This window comes from Trachurus japonicus, chromosome 24, assembly GCF_045865225.1.
Source record: "Trachurus japonicus isolate A0001 chromosome 24, Traja_1.0".
NCBI lineage: Eukaryota > Metazoa > Chordata > Actinopteri > Carangiformes > Carangidae > Trachurus > Trachurus japonicus.
Window position 1 is genome coordinate 14865980 of NC_140930.1, and position 16068 is coordinate 14882047.

The window sequence follows — 16068 nt, forward strand, 5'->3', positions numbered from 1 at the left end:
GAATCGTGAAGTGGTGGGGATCGGCTCTCTCTCTCTCTCTCTCCTTTTTCCCCCACCACAGACAGTATTAGGTAGGTTACTTTTGCAGGGAGCGGGGGGGATCAGACGACAGCAACAACAACATTATTATTTTACCTCCGCTAAGCTAGCAGTTAGTGCGCTAACGCTGTATTAGCTACAACAGCTAAAGCTAAGTTGCTGAATAAAGTCTCGCCCATTTTTTAGGATCATACCCCCACAGCCATTGGCTTAAAAACATAGGGGGGGTGCTAACTTAACTTAGTCTGGGTTTTTTTTTGTTTTTTTTAAAAGGTCCGATTGCTAACTTACTAACTAGGATGGAAAGTCTAACGTTGAGTGATGTGGAGCAGAAATATTACTCGGATTTGTTCGTTTACTGCGACACGGACAACACGAAGAAAGTCGCGTCCAACGGGAGAGTTCTTGACCTTTTCCGGGCGGCCCAGCTCCCCAGCGAAGTTGTCCTGCAGGTAAAAGCTAAGCTAAGCTAAGCTAAGCAGCAGCAGCAGCCGGTAGCTAGCCACTGGTCTGTCTGCTAGTCTCCTCTCTCTTTTATTCATTTATTTGAAAGTGTTATCAATAGAGTAGACAAGCTGTGATTGATGTATTTTAATGTGCAATTTGCAAACTTGCCCGGCTTGTCAGAGGAGCAGAGCTGAGCAGAGCTGTCAGCTATCTATCGTTAGCCTAGTTAGCAATGAATGCTGCGCAGCAAAAGCAGACACACCTTCTTCTTGTGCCGGGGCTATAGTGTTAGCTTTTAGCCACACAGAGTATAGTAATAATAAATAAGCAAGGTGATTTTTTATTTGTATAGCCCTTTTAATTTTATTTTAGAAACAGTTTGTCTCAAAGGGCTTTACAGTAGGCTACACAACATCCTCTGCCCCAATATATTATGAATGGAGGCTGGTACGGCGAGGTGAAAACTAAAACTGCTGGTTCATGTATGTTGGTCATGTTATGGTTAACATTAAGTTTGAAACAATAGGTTATTAATGCTGTATAGGTTAAGTTTACATCCATGTATTGTTTTGGCAAGGCAGTTTTATTTGTATAGCCCATTTTTACAAACAGTTTTTTGTCTCAATGGCATCATTACAACATCCTCTCCCCCAATATATATGAATGGAGGCTGGTACAGTATAACGAGGTGACAACTAAAAACTGCCTGTTCATGTATGTTGGTTATGTGTTTAAGTTTGAAACAATAGGTTATTAATGATGTATAATGTGAAGTTTACATCCATGTGTTGTTTTGTAATAGTAATAGTATTGTTTTGGCAAGGCAAGTCAAGGCAATTTTATTTGTATAGCCCATTTTCTTAAAAACAGTTTGTCTCAATGGGCTTTTTACACAGCATTATTACAATCCTCTGCCCTTAGACCCTCACATCGACTGAGGAAAAAAAAAAACTTTTTAAACTGGAGCAACAGAGGAGGGATCCCTCACCCAGGACGAGCAGACGTGCAATAGATGTTGTATATACAGACAAGGAAAACACTTTTTACAACATGGAAATGGGGCATCACAGTGAGGCTTAGTTTGAAAATGAACATATTGTACATTTAACAGGAGCGGTGTTATATAGGTTTATGATAAATGGCGACATATTGTAGTAAAATCATGTCCCCCAGCAGCTCTTTTGCCTCAGATACTTACTACCCACTCTTTTCCTGTCTCTCCACTCCATCAACATCTGCTTTTTTTGTGTGTGGGGTGTGTGTACGTGCGTTACAGGGTTGAGCTGACATGTTGGAAACGCAGACCCAGCCTCCATTTGTAAATTTGATTTATAGAAGTTGTTACTTAACATGGACTGCCTTAAAAAAAACAAGACATAACAGAAGAGTCTGTGTTTCTCACACACACACACACACAGACTTTTGTCCGATGTATGTGTCTCTCGTCGTCATATATCCCCTAATATTCGCGTTGTAGCTTCACCGTGAATAATCCCACGCTGTGAGTTACGAGTTGCCGGTTCAACAGCAGCAGCAGCAGCAAGCAGCTCCATTCTTGTGATTTCAGGTCTCTCAGCAGGCCAATATTTGCAGTTTGTGAGTCAGCATCCTTTTCAAGGTCAACAAGGGGAGCTGTGTGGTGGAAGAATTAGGCAGTGTTGTAATCCTCCACTTTCAAAATGTGCACCCAACGCTGCTGCTGCTGTTGCTGCTGCGGCCTGCGAGACGACGACGACGCACACCACCACCAGCTCCCATGTCATGTTGTAACAGGCTGAGGAGAAAAAGTGACTGGTGCTTTGTGTCCATTCATACTCAGAATAAGTTCTTTGTCAGCAAGAAAGGGATCAGTCAGCTGTGTTGGGCTGTCGGTGTTGTTGTTGTTGCTCACCGTGCTGCTGACGGACTCGCACCTCAAGGAGTCATCCCTAATGTTATGAAGTTTAACTCCCTGCTGTATGAATCATCCAGTGCCCACGTATCAATCACGTAAACCCACTACTTGTGCACTGTCACCAGAAAATGTCTTTGTGTTCATATTTCGAACATCTTCACACCGAGTCGACACAATATTTGACAATCAGGCTTATTACCCGTGAGACCCAGTGAACATCTGCCAGTAAATGAAACTCGTTCTCGTGACGTATGCGGCATAAAAGCAGATAAACTGCACCACAGAATGCCTTGACTGAGAGTTTGTTTTGTGTGTTTGTGTGTTTGCATAATTTACATGCAGCGGACGGACGTCTTTGGTCTTGAGTCTCGTTTTTAAATGTTTGAAAATGTGAAGGACAAGGACACGTTTCTTTATCAGTAAAGGTTCATATCAGAGCAGCTCAGGGTTGAACACAATGTTGTTAACTGTTCCTCCCTGTCCTTGTGTGTGTGTGGGTTTAGATCACAGAGCTATGTGGAGCTACTCGCCTCGGCCACTTCGGGAGGAGCCAGTTCTACATCGCTCTCAAGCTCATAGCCATCGCCCAGTCCGGTCTGCCCCTGAGGGTGGAAAGCCTCAACTCGGGTGAGTCCTGGAGTGAATTCAGTCACAGACGCAGCAGTTTTGCACCTTTTTATGATATATATATATATATAATCCCTAAAAATACCAACACATAACATGACACGAGGCTTTCTGGGAGGTTCCACTGGACTTTTATCTTTGTTTACATCAGATAACTCAGATTGAAGCAGCAGTCAGAGGGCTTTTATGATTTAGATTTTTAAATATATCTAATATGCTCAGACGGACTGATATGGTTGTTCACATGAATAATTTAGATAAGCCAGTTACTGGATTTACTGATGCTTAACTCTCTGGATGAACTCTCTCTGCTTGTAGCACTTTTTGGTGTTTCATTTATTTGAAGAGTTGCACATGAATGTTTCAGAGCTGCAAAGAAAGTAGTCTTTTTTTTTTCTTTTTTTTTATAGGACCAGAGTCAAACATGAGCTACACATAGAAAAAAATAGAGATAAATGCTATCAGAGGATGCAGCATATGTGTTTTAATGAGTGGGTTATTAATCATAGAGTTGGAGGTTTGGTCCCCAGCTGCTGACCAACCCCAAAGTCAGGGTGTAAAATTAACTTTTTACCTCATCGGCCATTGATTGGCTAGTGACCTCCAAAAATGTACTGCCCAAACATATTTTTCACCGGTCAAAAGAAAAAATCATGCCTTGTTTGACTAAAAGTAATTGCCTTATGTTTTTAGTATAAACATCCAACATAAGCAACATTTAAAAAGCTGCACATCCTGGCAGCTGGGAGTATCACTGTCAGGTATTTGTCCCTCCTCTGTTGAATACAAAAGGAGGCTGAAAATAACAAGTCCTGAAATGTGTGTTTCTCTTCTATAACACACGTTCTATATCTCGGATGCAACGTCTTTCCACATACGGGGCTTCTTCACCTTTCAAACGGGGCCGAGCTCCGTGTGAAACAGTAGCAGAGACACAACCTGAGGGAGCAGGTCTGTGGAGCTGTGCACCGCGGATACCGGTGATCAGCTCTTGCTATGTTTTGTGCGCAGATTTAGGCTTGTTCAACCGCTGCCGGCAGGTTTTCTCAGAGGCAATTTATAATTAGCTGGATAATGAGCAATAAACCCCGACAAGATGGACAGAACAAGACCCTGACGGTTCGCATCGGGGTTTTGTTCATCCTGTTGCATCCCTATTGGGGCGAGCTATAGAAATAAACTGTGTGTGTGTTTTTGTTTTACACGCCAAACTCAAACTTTACCCACAGGTGTTAATTTTACCCCCTGCCCAAAGTGCTGCTTAAATGTGCGGTAAAGAGTTTGAATCACTTTGAACAAGAACATCAAAACCAGATCTGCAGGTAGCAGCTGCCCCGTGTTTGAGCAGCTTCTGCCACTTTCTATTTCTTAACCAAACAGAGTTTGTTGTGTAAACCCTCGAGGGTTTAACTGCAACATCGCTTTTTTTTTGTAGTTGTTGTTGCCTTCAGTGTGACTTCTCTGAAAATACTCAAAGAGTGGTTTCACCTACTGCATGAAGTTACTTGTTTTTTTGTCTGACATATTGCAACATGAAGTTGTGGGAAGGATTTCATAATTTCATAAAAAAAATAAAATAAAAGGAACCACAGAGACCAGCCACTTCCTTTTAGCAAAATGGACATGGTGTACACTGCAGTGGTTATTACATGTGTCTCAGAAGTGGACACAGCAAATTGTGGCTAGAGTTGGTGAACAGTGGTTGTTTTATTTGTGTTTTAAAAAACCGTGAAGTTAACCTCAGGGTTGAAGTCAACGTTGAACCATGTCAGGGGCTAAAGCTTGGAAGGTGAATGGTGTGAATTCAGAAGCGATATATATGTTGAACATGTGTACAATGTTGATTCAGTTGTTGTTTTGCTCAGTTGTCCTCATTGTTCCCGTGTTTTCTGCGACATGCATTAAGTTTCTGCGGCCTTAATGCACACACACACACACACACACACACTGGCCCTTTTCAGCCTGAGCACAACCCACATGTCTGCTGTTCACTGTAATGGGACATGGCCATCACTGGTTCAAAGATAAATTGACCAGATAAGTAAATTTTCGCTCGTGAATGTACATCTGTGTTCAACGAGTTACACGGCTACAGCTAATCATGAAGTAATACTTATGTTATTAATCATTTAGACAATATTAGCTTATTGAAAATATTGAAAATGGAGTCTCTATTTCTTAGTTTGTCCTCCAGAGACCACTGAAGATTTGTCATTGGAAAAATACCAGTCTGTATCAATTAAAGAATCCAGTAGAGCACATATTGATTTATCAGTATTTTCTGTATCTTTCTTCAGTGTATTATATACTGATCAATATACTGTATATCGATAAAGTCATTTGTATTCGTATTTGTATTCAGATTCAGCTTTACTCCAAACATCCTCAAGATGCAACATACATTATACACATACCCCACATTAACACATCACCCACATATAACAATAGACAAAACGCACATTTATACACATTGTTTTATCATATGTTTGCTAGTTCTATCCCTTTTTTATCATTTGTTCGGCAGAAAAAGTTCCATGTTTTGTTGTTAAAAGAAAGTAGCTGGTCTTTTCTATTCTCATTCTTTCACTCTGGCGTCCAGCATCGGACAGATCCACAGCAGAAAACACAAACTCACCCTTTACTGCAGCAGCAGCTGTATCTGTATCTGTAACAGACCAGAGTTCAGCATTTGTTCATTTTGAGGAAGCAAACCCTCGTCGTCGCTGTGAACGGGACACACTGTCACGCTGTTATCATCATTACACAGCTGTCACTTTGTGCACAACACCTATAAACCACAGCTGATTGCTCTTTCCCTAAGAATTCTGGGAAATGTAGGGAAAGAAAGTGAACTACTAAACTCAAAAGACTCTTGTGCAGAGGTGGGGAGTGTCTTCTCTTTCATTTTTCTCTTCAAGCTTCTTCCCTGAAATCAATTTTGTATTCAGAATATGAATTACTGCAGTCAGGGACAAGGTATAGAGTAAGCCGATGCAAAAGTAACCGATACAAACTCAGTTTCCTCCCTACATCCATTTCCCTCTTAAATAAACCTGCTAAATCTTAATTGAGTTGTTATCCCTATTTTTCATCTCATGAGATTGTATTTTAAAAAAAAATCCTTTTATTGCGCTAGACACTGCTGCACTTTATTTGAGTTTTTTTTTTTTTCTTTTTTCTTTTTTTCCAACATATTTTTATTGGTTTTTGTTATACAAACAGACATAGAAAAAACATAACAGAGAAAAAAAACAAAAAACAGATTACAGGAACAGGCAGTTACAGAAACATCAGATGTTTACTTGAGGTGGGATTAAAAAAGAAATTAAGTAAAATAAATAAATAAATGATAATGACTGCAGAGAAGATTCCAGGGTTAGAAGCAGGAGTTAACTGTTGTGCATATGAGATGGGGGAGTGAGGAGCTTGTCTTTGATATAGTCTATCAGTGGCTGCCAGACTTTTGAAAACATGGCCAAGGAGCCATTCACTGTAAATCTCAGTTTCTCAAGGCTGAGATGGTGCAGCACATCCTGCATCCATCGAGTCCAGGTCGGGGGGTGGGGTGACTTCCACTGAAGAAGAATCAACCTTCTTGCCAATAGAGTAACAAATTTTGTTATTCGAAGTTTTGTACTGACTAGATTTTTGTTATTAACCCCCGCCACCCCAAAGATGGCAATTAAAGGGTCTGGCCTGATTGTCAATTGAAAAACATCTGATAAAGTTTTGAAGATGGAGTTCCAGTAAGTGGACAAGCTAGAACACTGCCAGAATGAGTGTGCTAGGGAGGCAGGTGAACGCTTACAGCGGTTACAGGTAGGGTCTACATCTGGAAATATTTTAGAAAGTTTTACTTTTGAGAAGTGAAGGCGATGTATTACCTTAAATTGAATTACTCCATGCCGGGCACATATTGAGCTGGAGTGCACCCCATCCAGGGCTGATCCCCACTGTTCTGGTGATATAGCCTCCCCTATGTCTGTCTCCCATGTAGATCTCAGAGTCTCCAGGGAAAGGTTCTGTAGACTAGCCATGCACTTATAGATAAAAGCTACTGCACCCCTCTTTGAAGGATCAAAGGAGAGGACAGATTCCATAGGTGACTCTTTAGGCAAATAGGGAAGGAGGGGATCTTGTTTTTAATGAAATTACGGATCTGAAGGAATCTAAAAAAATTGGATTGTGTCAGGTTAAATTTAGTTCTCAGTTGTTCAAATGTAGGAAATATTCCGTCTATAAAAAGGGTTTTCATGTTATAAATACCATTTCTTTTCCAAATGCCAAAAGAGTCATCAACAATAGATGGGGAGAACAGGTGGTTCGGGTAAACAGGGGTGAGTAATGAACCATTTTGCCAGCCGTAGCGTTTTCTAACACCAGACCACACCTTCAGTGAGTGTGTTACAACAGGGTTGTTTTTGACATATTGTAATGACAGAGGCATCGGGGAAAACAAAAGAGCAGACAAGGAAGTTGAATGACATGAGTTACATTCCATTTGTACCCAAACTGGGACTTCACTCTGTTTATCATATTGAACCCAGAAAGACATAGCATGTAGGTTACATGACCAGTAATATGACTGGAAGTGAGGCAGTCCCATTCCCCCATCATGCTTTGGGTGTTGTAAAAAGGCTTTCCTAATTCTAGGGTGTTTTTTGTTCCAAATAAAGCTAGAAATCATTTTATCCACAGATGTAAAGAAAGATTTTTGAATAAATATTGGAATAGTTCTAAATAAGAATAAAAACTTGGGAAGGACGTTCATCTTGACAGCGTTGATTCGGCCGGATAATGAAATGGGGAGACGGGACCATCTCTCAAGTTCACGGGAAGTACGTTCAAGTAGCGGCTTGAAGTTTTCATTAAAAAGATTGGAAAAACCTCTCGTCACTACTACACCCAAATATTTAAAAGATTTTGTTGACACTTTAAATGGCAAATGTGAATAAGAAAGACCCTGGGAAGACTCATTAACTGGGAAGAGTTCACTTTTGGAAAAATTAAGCTTGTAGCCAGATACCTCACTGTAGTCTCTCAGAATGGACATAATGTTTGGGATCGATCTATAAGGATTAGTGACATATAACAGAAGATCGTCTGCATATAGCGATAATTTGTTTTCTACCTCTCCTCTATGAATTCCCTCACAGTCTTTGAGAGAACGTAAGGCAATGGCTAGCGGTTCGATGGCTAAAACAAAGAGCAACGGAGAGAGGGGGCAGCCCTGCCTTGTACCTCGATGCAATGGGAAATAGGAAGATCTGAGGGAGTTGGTTGTCACGGAAGCAAGAGGAGAGAGATATAGCAGCCTGATCCAAGTTGTGAAGTTGTCTCCGAGACCAAATTTTCCGAGTACTGCAAAGAGAAAGTCCCATTCGATACGATCGAAGGCTTTCTCAGCGTCCAGAGAGATAACAACCTCTGGACGCTGAGGAGTTGGGCCAGGGGAGTACAAAATATTGAGCAGTCTGCGAAGGTTAAAAAACAAATGACGATTTTTAATAAACCCGGTCTGGTCTGATGATATTATTGAAGGTAGAATTTTCTCCAATCGTGTGGCCAGCATTTTGGCTAAAATCTTGTTGTCTACATTTAAGAGACTAATAGGACGGTAGGAGCCTGGCTCTTTGGGGTCTTTACCTTCCTTTAACAGGACTGATATGGAGGCTTGATATAGAGTTGGAGGAAGAGTCTTCAACGTAAAGGCTTCATTAAAGGTGTCAAGCAATACTGGGGAGAGTAAATTTGCAAAGGTTTTAAAAAATTCGGCGGTAAACCCATCTGGGCCAGGCGTTTTAGAGCATTGCATACTTTTAATTGCGCTAATTAATTCCTCTGATGAAAAATGGCTCGTCGAGGCTAGTTTTGTGATCCGGTTCTATGGTAGGTATTGATAATTTGTTTAGAAAATTATTTATTAAAGAGGAATCTCCTTTGGACTCAGAGGTGTAAAGACGAGTATAGAAAGATTTGAATTCGTTGTTAATTTCTAGTTCGTCAGAGAGTATTTCCCCAGAGGCCGTGCGAATTTCTGTTATGAGTCTAGTTGCAGCTGTTTGACGGAGCTGGTGAGCTAATAGACGTCCGGCCTTCTCACCCTGCTCAAACCATTTACATCTGGATTGCATTAATAATTTAGCCGATTCTTCAGTAGATAAAAGATTAAAATCTGACTGGAGTGAGATCCTCTTATTGTAAAGTTCTGGTGAGGGTGATATTGAATGCTGATGGTCAATCTTGAGTATTTCATCTGAGATCTCGGCCAGACGTTTGAGGCGATTGCGGCGAGCGGATTTGGCATAAGAAATAATCTGGCCGCGGATATATGCTTTCAGAGCCTCCCAGAGTGTTCCTTTTGATACTTCTCCGTTATCGTTCAGAGGAATAAACTGTTCTATCTGGGCTGAAATGAATTTCACAAAAGCGTCATCTTTTAACAGGAGATTATTCAGTCGCCAGGGAGCAGCAGTTGATTTTTGTTTGAATGCTAATTGTAATACGTGTGGGGCATGGTCAGATATAACTATTGCATCATAGTCACATTTCTTGACAGATGGTAAAAATTTGCGGTCTATGAGGAAATAATCAATTCGTGAGTATGATTGATGAACAGGGGAGAAAAAAGAATAACAGCGAGTGGACGGGTTTGAGAACCGCCAAGGGTCAGTAGCTCCATAGTCTCTCAAAAAAGATTCAATACTCTTTGCTGACCTGGAGAGAGGCTGACTGATTTTGGAGGACCTGTCTAATTTAGGATTTAAGACACAGTTGAAATCTCCTCCAATGATTATGCTATGAGTGTTAAGATTTGGAATTGATGACCATAGAGAAGAAAAAAACTGATCATTATCGTAATTAGGTGCATATACACAAACTAAAGTGAGTGGGAAATTGTATAACTTTCCCTCCACTACGACATATCGACCCTGTCTATCAGAGAAGGAATGTGAGCAAACAAAAGGAGTAGTTTTACTTATTAAAATGGCAGCTCCTCTGGCTCTGGCCTGAAAGCTGGAGTGGTAGACCTGGCCTACCCACCCTCTTTGTAAGTAACAATGATCTTTATTTCTTAAGTGGGTCTCTTGTAAAAACACCACGTCCGCCTTTAATTTTTTAAGATGAGACAAAACTCTGCTACGCTTAATCACCCCATTCATTCCCTTCACATTCCATGTGACAAATTGAACCAAGCTCTCCTCACCTTTATGACAATCAACCATATAAGCCTATCCCCAGATAAAATGATGTAGCCACACCTCAATGAACAAAAGTAGCACTGCAACTGCTAACACAGAAAACGAGAACCATAGAAAAGAACCATAACCCACTTTCCCACCCCCCTTACCTTTCCCCAACTGAAAGGTAAAAGATACCCACATTTGTTTCAAACTAACCATAGTGCTCCAGCACTGTCTAACTGAACTACAGCTATTCAGTTTCAAGTTATCCTTAGATTAGCACCCTGAATTTAAGAGAATAATAATCATTGCACCCTTCTGAAAAAGAGGTGAAATTAAGCGGTGGTTTATCCAAAAAAAGAAAAAAAGAAAAAAAAGTATATTGATTTTACCTTGATAAGCATATGTTACACAAATAGTAGGCTATATTGGATACAGAAAAGCATTGAAACATGTAACCACAATCTGATCCAAACCAAAAAAAAAAGAAAAAGAAAAAAGGGAGGGATATGTGTTTTAAACAGTAGTGATCAGTAGCCATCAGCAGGCCAGGCTTCATTTGAGTGAATACTGTAGGGCAGGTGAACAGACTGACCAACTTAATGTTCTTACCCGGAGTCATAGAGAATTGGTCATAAAGTTGCAGTCTTATTACCGTTTCTCCCGACGTGCGGCGGTGTCGTCTATCACCTCCAACAGCAGACGTACTTCAATGTCTGGCCTGAGCCCAATAAACATCAGAGTTAATAAAGGATATGCCACCGGTCTTCGACGGCTGGATGTGTGGTCCTCCCGACAGTTATTCACACGGTTGACATGTCCCACGTCGAGAGAGGAAAAGAGACAGGTGATCATCCGGTCTGCGGCGGAGCTATCTTTGCCTTGTAGAAGTCTTCCGCTGCCTGCGGAGTGTTGAAGGTGTATCGAACCCCGTTAAAGTTGACAGATAGGACCGCAGGGTAGAAGAGGCTGTATTCCACCTTGGCTTCTCTGAGCTTGGCTTTAATCGCGTTGAAAGTAGCCCGCATCTTGCTTATCTCTGCCGGGAGATCAGGATAGATATGCACGGGGGAACCCTGGTAGTTGAGGGGGGTTTTGCCTCTTGCGATGCCCATAATCCTCTCTTTTTGGGCGTAGTAATGCAGCCGAACTATTATTGGTCTTGGTCTGGCTCCTTTCTTAGGTTTGGGAGCCAAGGAACGGTGAGCACGGTCAATCGTCACGGGAGTGGGGAAATTCTCGGCTCCCAGGAGCTCTGGGATGAGCTCCGACATAAACTTCGTGGGGAAGTGCCCTCAGCTCCCTCCGGAATGCCGATGAATCTCAGATTTTGCCGCCGACTCCGGCTCTCCAGATCAAAGCATTTATCTTTCAGCTGCTTCAGTTCCTTGGTTTTCAGTTCGTTGGATTGTTCCAGCTGCTGTATACGGTCGAGGGCGTCTGAGAGACCGTGTGCCATGCTGGTTTGTTCGGCCGAGACCTGGGCATGTCCCTGCCGGAGATTGGTCAGCTCATCCCCCACTTCATGGCGCAGAGTCTGAAAGCTCGTAGTTGTTTCTGAGCGTATGGCCTCGATTTCCTGAGACAGCTCCGCACGAAGGATGGAGATCTCATTTTTCAAATCACCCAGAATTGCTTCACGGGATAGTTTGAGCTCGCCTCGGAGAAGCTCCACGGTTAGTTGGCTGCCTTCCGCCATGTTCTTCAATAGTTAGCTTAGCCGTTTCTCTGCAGCTGATTATCGTCGGGACCTTATGTTTCACCTTTCTAGGGCACCGCGTCGAAGCGAGATTAAGTTTTCCCTAAATCTGTATCACCACAAAATATAGGACCTACTGCATATATTCGAAGAAGAGTGCTAAATAAGTTGAATAAAACGGGAGCTGTTGTGACCTACGTCTGCTCCATAGCAGGGCGGAAGCCGGTTTGCCTTATTTGAGTTTTTAATAGTTTCTCATCAGTATTTTTTATCTACCATATTTATATTTATCTGTGCGAATGTGAGAATTGTGTGTATGCGAGAACTGTGTGAGGAATGTCGAATGCAGGGCCGTTGTATAGGGGAGAAAGGTGATGATAATTCTAGGGGCCCAGCGCCCAGTGGGGCCCATAAAAAACCCCAGTAGTCTAATCTTTGTACGACTGATTTATTCTGTGTAAGACCCTGACTAATACTCGTAGTACACTGTAAAAACTCAACATCTTTCCAAGAATATTTGTCTTATTTCTTGTCCAAATGTCTCATTTCTAGTCTAAACTAATCTCTTTCCACTTAAAATAAGACTCATTACCTAAAAATTAACTTGTTTTTAGATAATTTTCACTTAAATTCACAATAAATAGAAAAATCTGCCAGTGAAAGTAAGTTTTTTGTGCTTGTAATAAGAAAGAAAAACTTGCTCCACTATCAGATTTTTTCTACTTATTCCAAGTGAAAATCTGCTTGAAAGAAGTAAAAAGTGTCTAAAAACAAGCTACTTTTAATATGATGTGTCTTATTTTAAGTATAATGAGATTTGTTTTGACTAGAAATTACATTTTGACTAGAAATAAGACAAATATTCTTGCTAAGATACTTGAGTTTTTGCAGTGTAATGCTGCATTAGCATCAAAACAAAGAAGGCTAAATAAAAAACGATAATACATACGTAGTCTAAGAAAAAAAAGGAAAAGTTAGGGGGAGGGGCCCACTTTAGTATTCTTTAAGGGGGCCCAGAATTCCTAGCAACGGCCCAGGTCGAATGTACTGTTTTTTTAATCTGTTTTGTGTATTTATGTAATGCAGCAACTTGTGGCACATGACTGTCCATGACAAATTTCCCTGCAGGGATAATAAAGTTTATATTGATTGATATTGATTGATTGATTTCTGTCCCCCCCCCCTCACAGTCAAAGACCTGCCGCTGCCCCGGTTCGTCGTGGGGAAGAACGAGGCGGAGGCCAGGCACGCGGCGCTGTACCAGGACACAGACAGCCAGGGTCTGTACCCGGGCTCCGCCACTGCAGTAATACCCCGACCGCCGGGCCGGGGGCACCAGAACAAGAAAGTCCCCCCGACCTCCACTGCGCTGCCTGTCCACGAGGTCATCCAGCCGCTGGCGCCCAGCATAGAGCCACAGGTGTGTTACCGTGTTATTCTGTGTAAATATGTAAATACGCTTTGTTTCTTTTTTTTTTTACATATTCAACAACATACATCTACAAACAAAACATACATTTAAAGGGATAGTTCAACATTTTTGGCAAATTGGCCCATTGCCATAATCCCTATAGTCATAGCAGTAGGTTAGTTACCTTTAATTCTCGGTGCAAGATGTTTTTAGAACGGCGGAGCAGAGCCGTGAGCTGCTCAGAGCTACGCTACGAAGGCTCATGGGATTTCTTGTTTCTCTCATCAAAATCATCAAATACACAATCCAACAACTCCAAAACGCTCTGGTGGACAAGTTGTGACCTGCACATTCACCACGCTATGAGATAATAACACAACGTTACCAGACAGAGTTGTTTTAGAGGTAAATTCATGCAAAACCGCTGATGCCCGTTGCGTTCAGGGACAGTTTTTCAGCAAGCAGTCTCTGTGTTTACCTCGTAACGTCCCGTTATTATCTCATAGCGTGGTGAATGTGCAGGTCACAACTTGTCCACCAATTTGCCAAAATGTTGAACTATCCCTTTAACAACATAAAAATAATCAAAACGTAAACAGTTATGTGCATCGTACTACATATCTCTTATACACGCACCATAAATTCATATCATAACTCAATAATAAATGATTAAGTAATTCCCTCTACAGCAACCAAAAACAAACAAACAATAAACTACTATATTAAATCTTCATCCTAAGTTTTTGTTATTGCCAGGACTTCCCATCTTTTTATCTCTACGCTCTGTTTCTTACCTTTAATCCGTAAAATCCTTTGTATGTGTACAGACGGCAAATTAAAAGTAAGGGTTTAGGCTCGAAGTTGCTTTCTTTTCCCACTGTTACTTCTGCAACAACTGCATTAAATATGGATGTTTTCTATCGTCTTGTCTTTTGGGCAGCATCTTTACACACATTTGATTTCCTGCCACAGCTGAAAGCAGCAGCAGCTACTAGAGAGATATGCTGCTGGAAAACTGCTGCATTTCCTGTGTCTTTTCCTGTGTACGTTTGATTGCTTTTAACTCAAAATACCATCTGAAGTTTTTTTTTTTCTCTTTACCTCTGAGTTACTATATAGACTTCCTCCTCATCTCTTATCTAGTTTCATCTGTTGTGAAATGCTCACTTTGCGGTTGCTTGAACGTCCCCATATCAGATGAAGGGACGCATTTGCGGCGGCTTTTATTGGCTCGAATGTGGCATGTTCAAGATGGAGAGCTCATAGTAAGACGGCGGCGGTGGTGACACAGCAAACTGCAGCTTCTGTGTGTCAGATAAGACGAGTGAGATGAATCGCACGGCTGCTCGTTGTAATTCAAACCAGTTTACTGAAACACTCTCTTCTTTTTTTATATATATATATCTGCATTATGCTTCTCGTGTGTTTCTGTCCATCACCAGCCCGAGCCGACGTCCCCGGTGGTCTCCCCTCACCAGTCTCCCCCCACCTCCCCTCACTCCTGGAGGAAACACAAGCGGCAGCACAGCGGAGGAAACGCAGAACGACAGCCGGTGGGGCCGGTGGGGCCGGTGGGCCCGGTTGGGCCGGTGGGGCCGGTGGTGGTGGCGGGCGTGCCGGTGGCCGCGGCGACTGGAGCTGTGTGGACGCAGTTCAGAGAACCACAAACAGGTAACGGCCTCTCACCTGCTGCTGCTGGTCGTTGGTAGTTTCTTAATAACAGCCATATTTAGTGCGTTATTACTAAGTTTAGTTTAAAGCAATACTTTAAGGACAATTCCAGGCGAATTCAACTCGGGGGTGTATTTTCATATCATTTTAGGTCTAAAAGAAGGAATCTGAAGATTTTCAGTTTAATCGCTCCTGTTTTGCGGTAGTTGCGTCTGTCCGTGCATCGCCACGGCAGCAATGAATGGGAGTGGATGTAAGTTCTGCTGTTTAGGCTGTTTACAGCCCTCAAAGCCACAATTTTTTTCCACAGACAGCGTCAGATGGAGACTCAAAAAAATGTACACTTGAAGCAAGTCAAGAGTTGATATTCCTGTGTTTACGACACAAGCGGTAGCTCCTACTGCGCCTGAATACACCAGCACGGCAACTGGGTCTCGCGCGAGACTCCGGGAGACTTTGAATTAGATCTAGTTTTACAAACATGTCGGCTTGCTTGAAGTAAATAAACTTCTTGGTGCATGTTTGAGTAGCCATCTGACGCTGTCTGTGGAAAAAAAATTGCGGCTTTGAGGGCTGGAAACAGCCTAAACAGCGGAACTTACATCCACTCCCATTCATTGCTGCCGTGGCAATGTGGGGACAGACGCAACTACCGCAAAACAGGAGCGATTAAACTGAAAATCTTCAGATTCCTTCTTTTAGACCTAAAATGATATGAAAATGCACCCCCGAGTTGAATTCGCCTGGAATTGTCCTTTAAGAACTTTCAGTTTTGGTCTCCCAAAACTCCCGGTCGCGTGCAACAACAACTCGGTGCTGACCTGTTGATCTGCCTGTTTTGTGAGTTTACAATCAGTATCTCCTCGTTCATGGTGTCAACGGGGTGAAATGGTGTCTGAAAACCTCCGACCTGTTGACTTCAGGCCGGCCTCAGCCCATTACAATGTTTTCAAAGTGTAGTGCGGAAAATATGATCCGCCGTAAACACGGTGTATTTTATTTTGAAAATGAATCGGGCGTTTTGTACACGATTTCCTGTCCCGCACGAGCTGCTCTATGCTGAGTTTATGTTCCGTGCTCCATAGATTACATTACT

General features: G+C 42.1%; 1 protein-coding gene across 1 annotated transcript in view; it reads left to right on the plus strand.

The window, feature by feature from the left end:
- Positions 1-275: 275 nt before the first annotated feature.
- LOC146961692 (ralBP1-associated Eps domain-containing protein 1-like) overlaps positions 276-16068 on the plus strand; it is a 17638-nt gene continuing 1845 nt past the window's right edge. Inside the window, exons 1-4 of the mRNA XM_085771711.1 lie at positions 276-491; positions 2884-3007; positions 13081-13310; positions 14744-14972. Of these exons, the coding sequence (XP_085627837.1) occupies positions 339-491; positions 2884-3007; positions 13081-13310; positions 14744-14972 (736 nt within the window). The 5' untranslated portion in view covers positions 276-338. The remainder of the gene's footprint in view (positions 492-2883; positions 3008-13080; positions 13311-14743; positions 14973-16068) is intronic.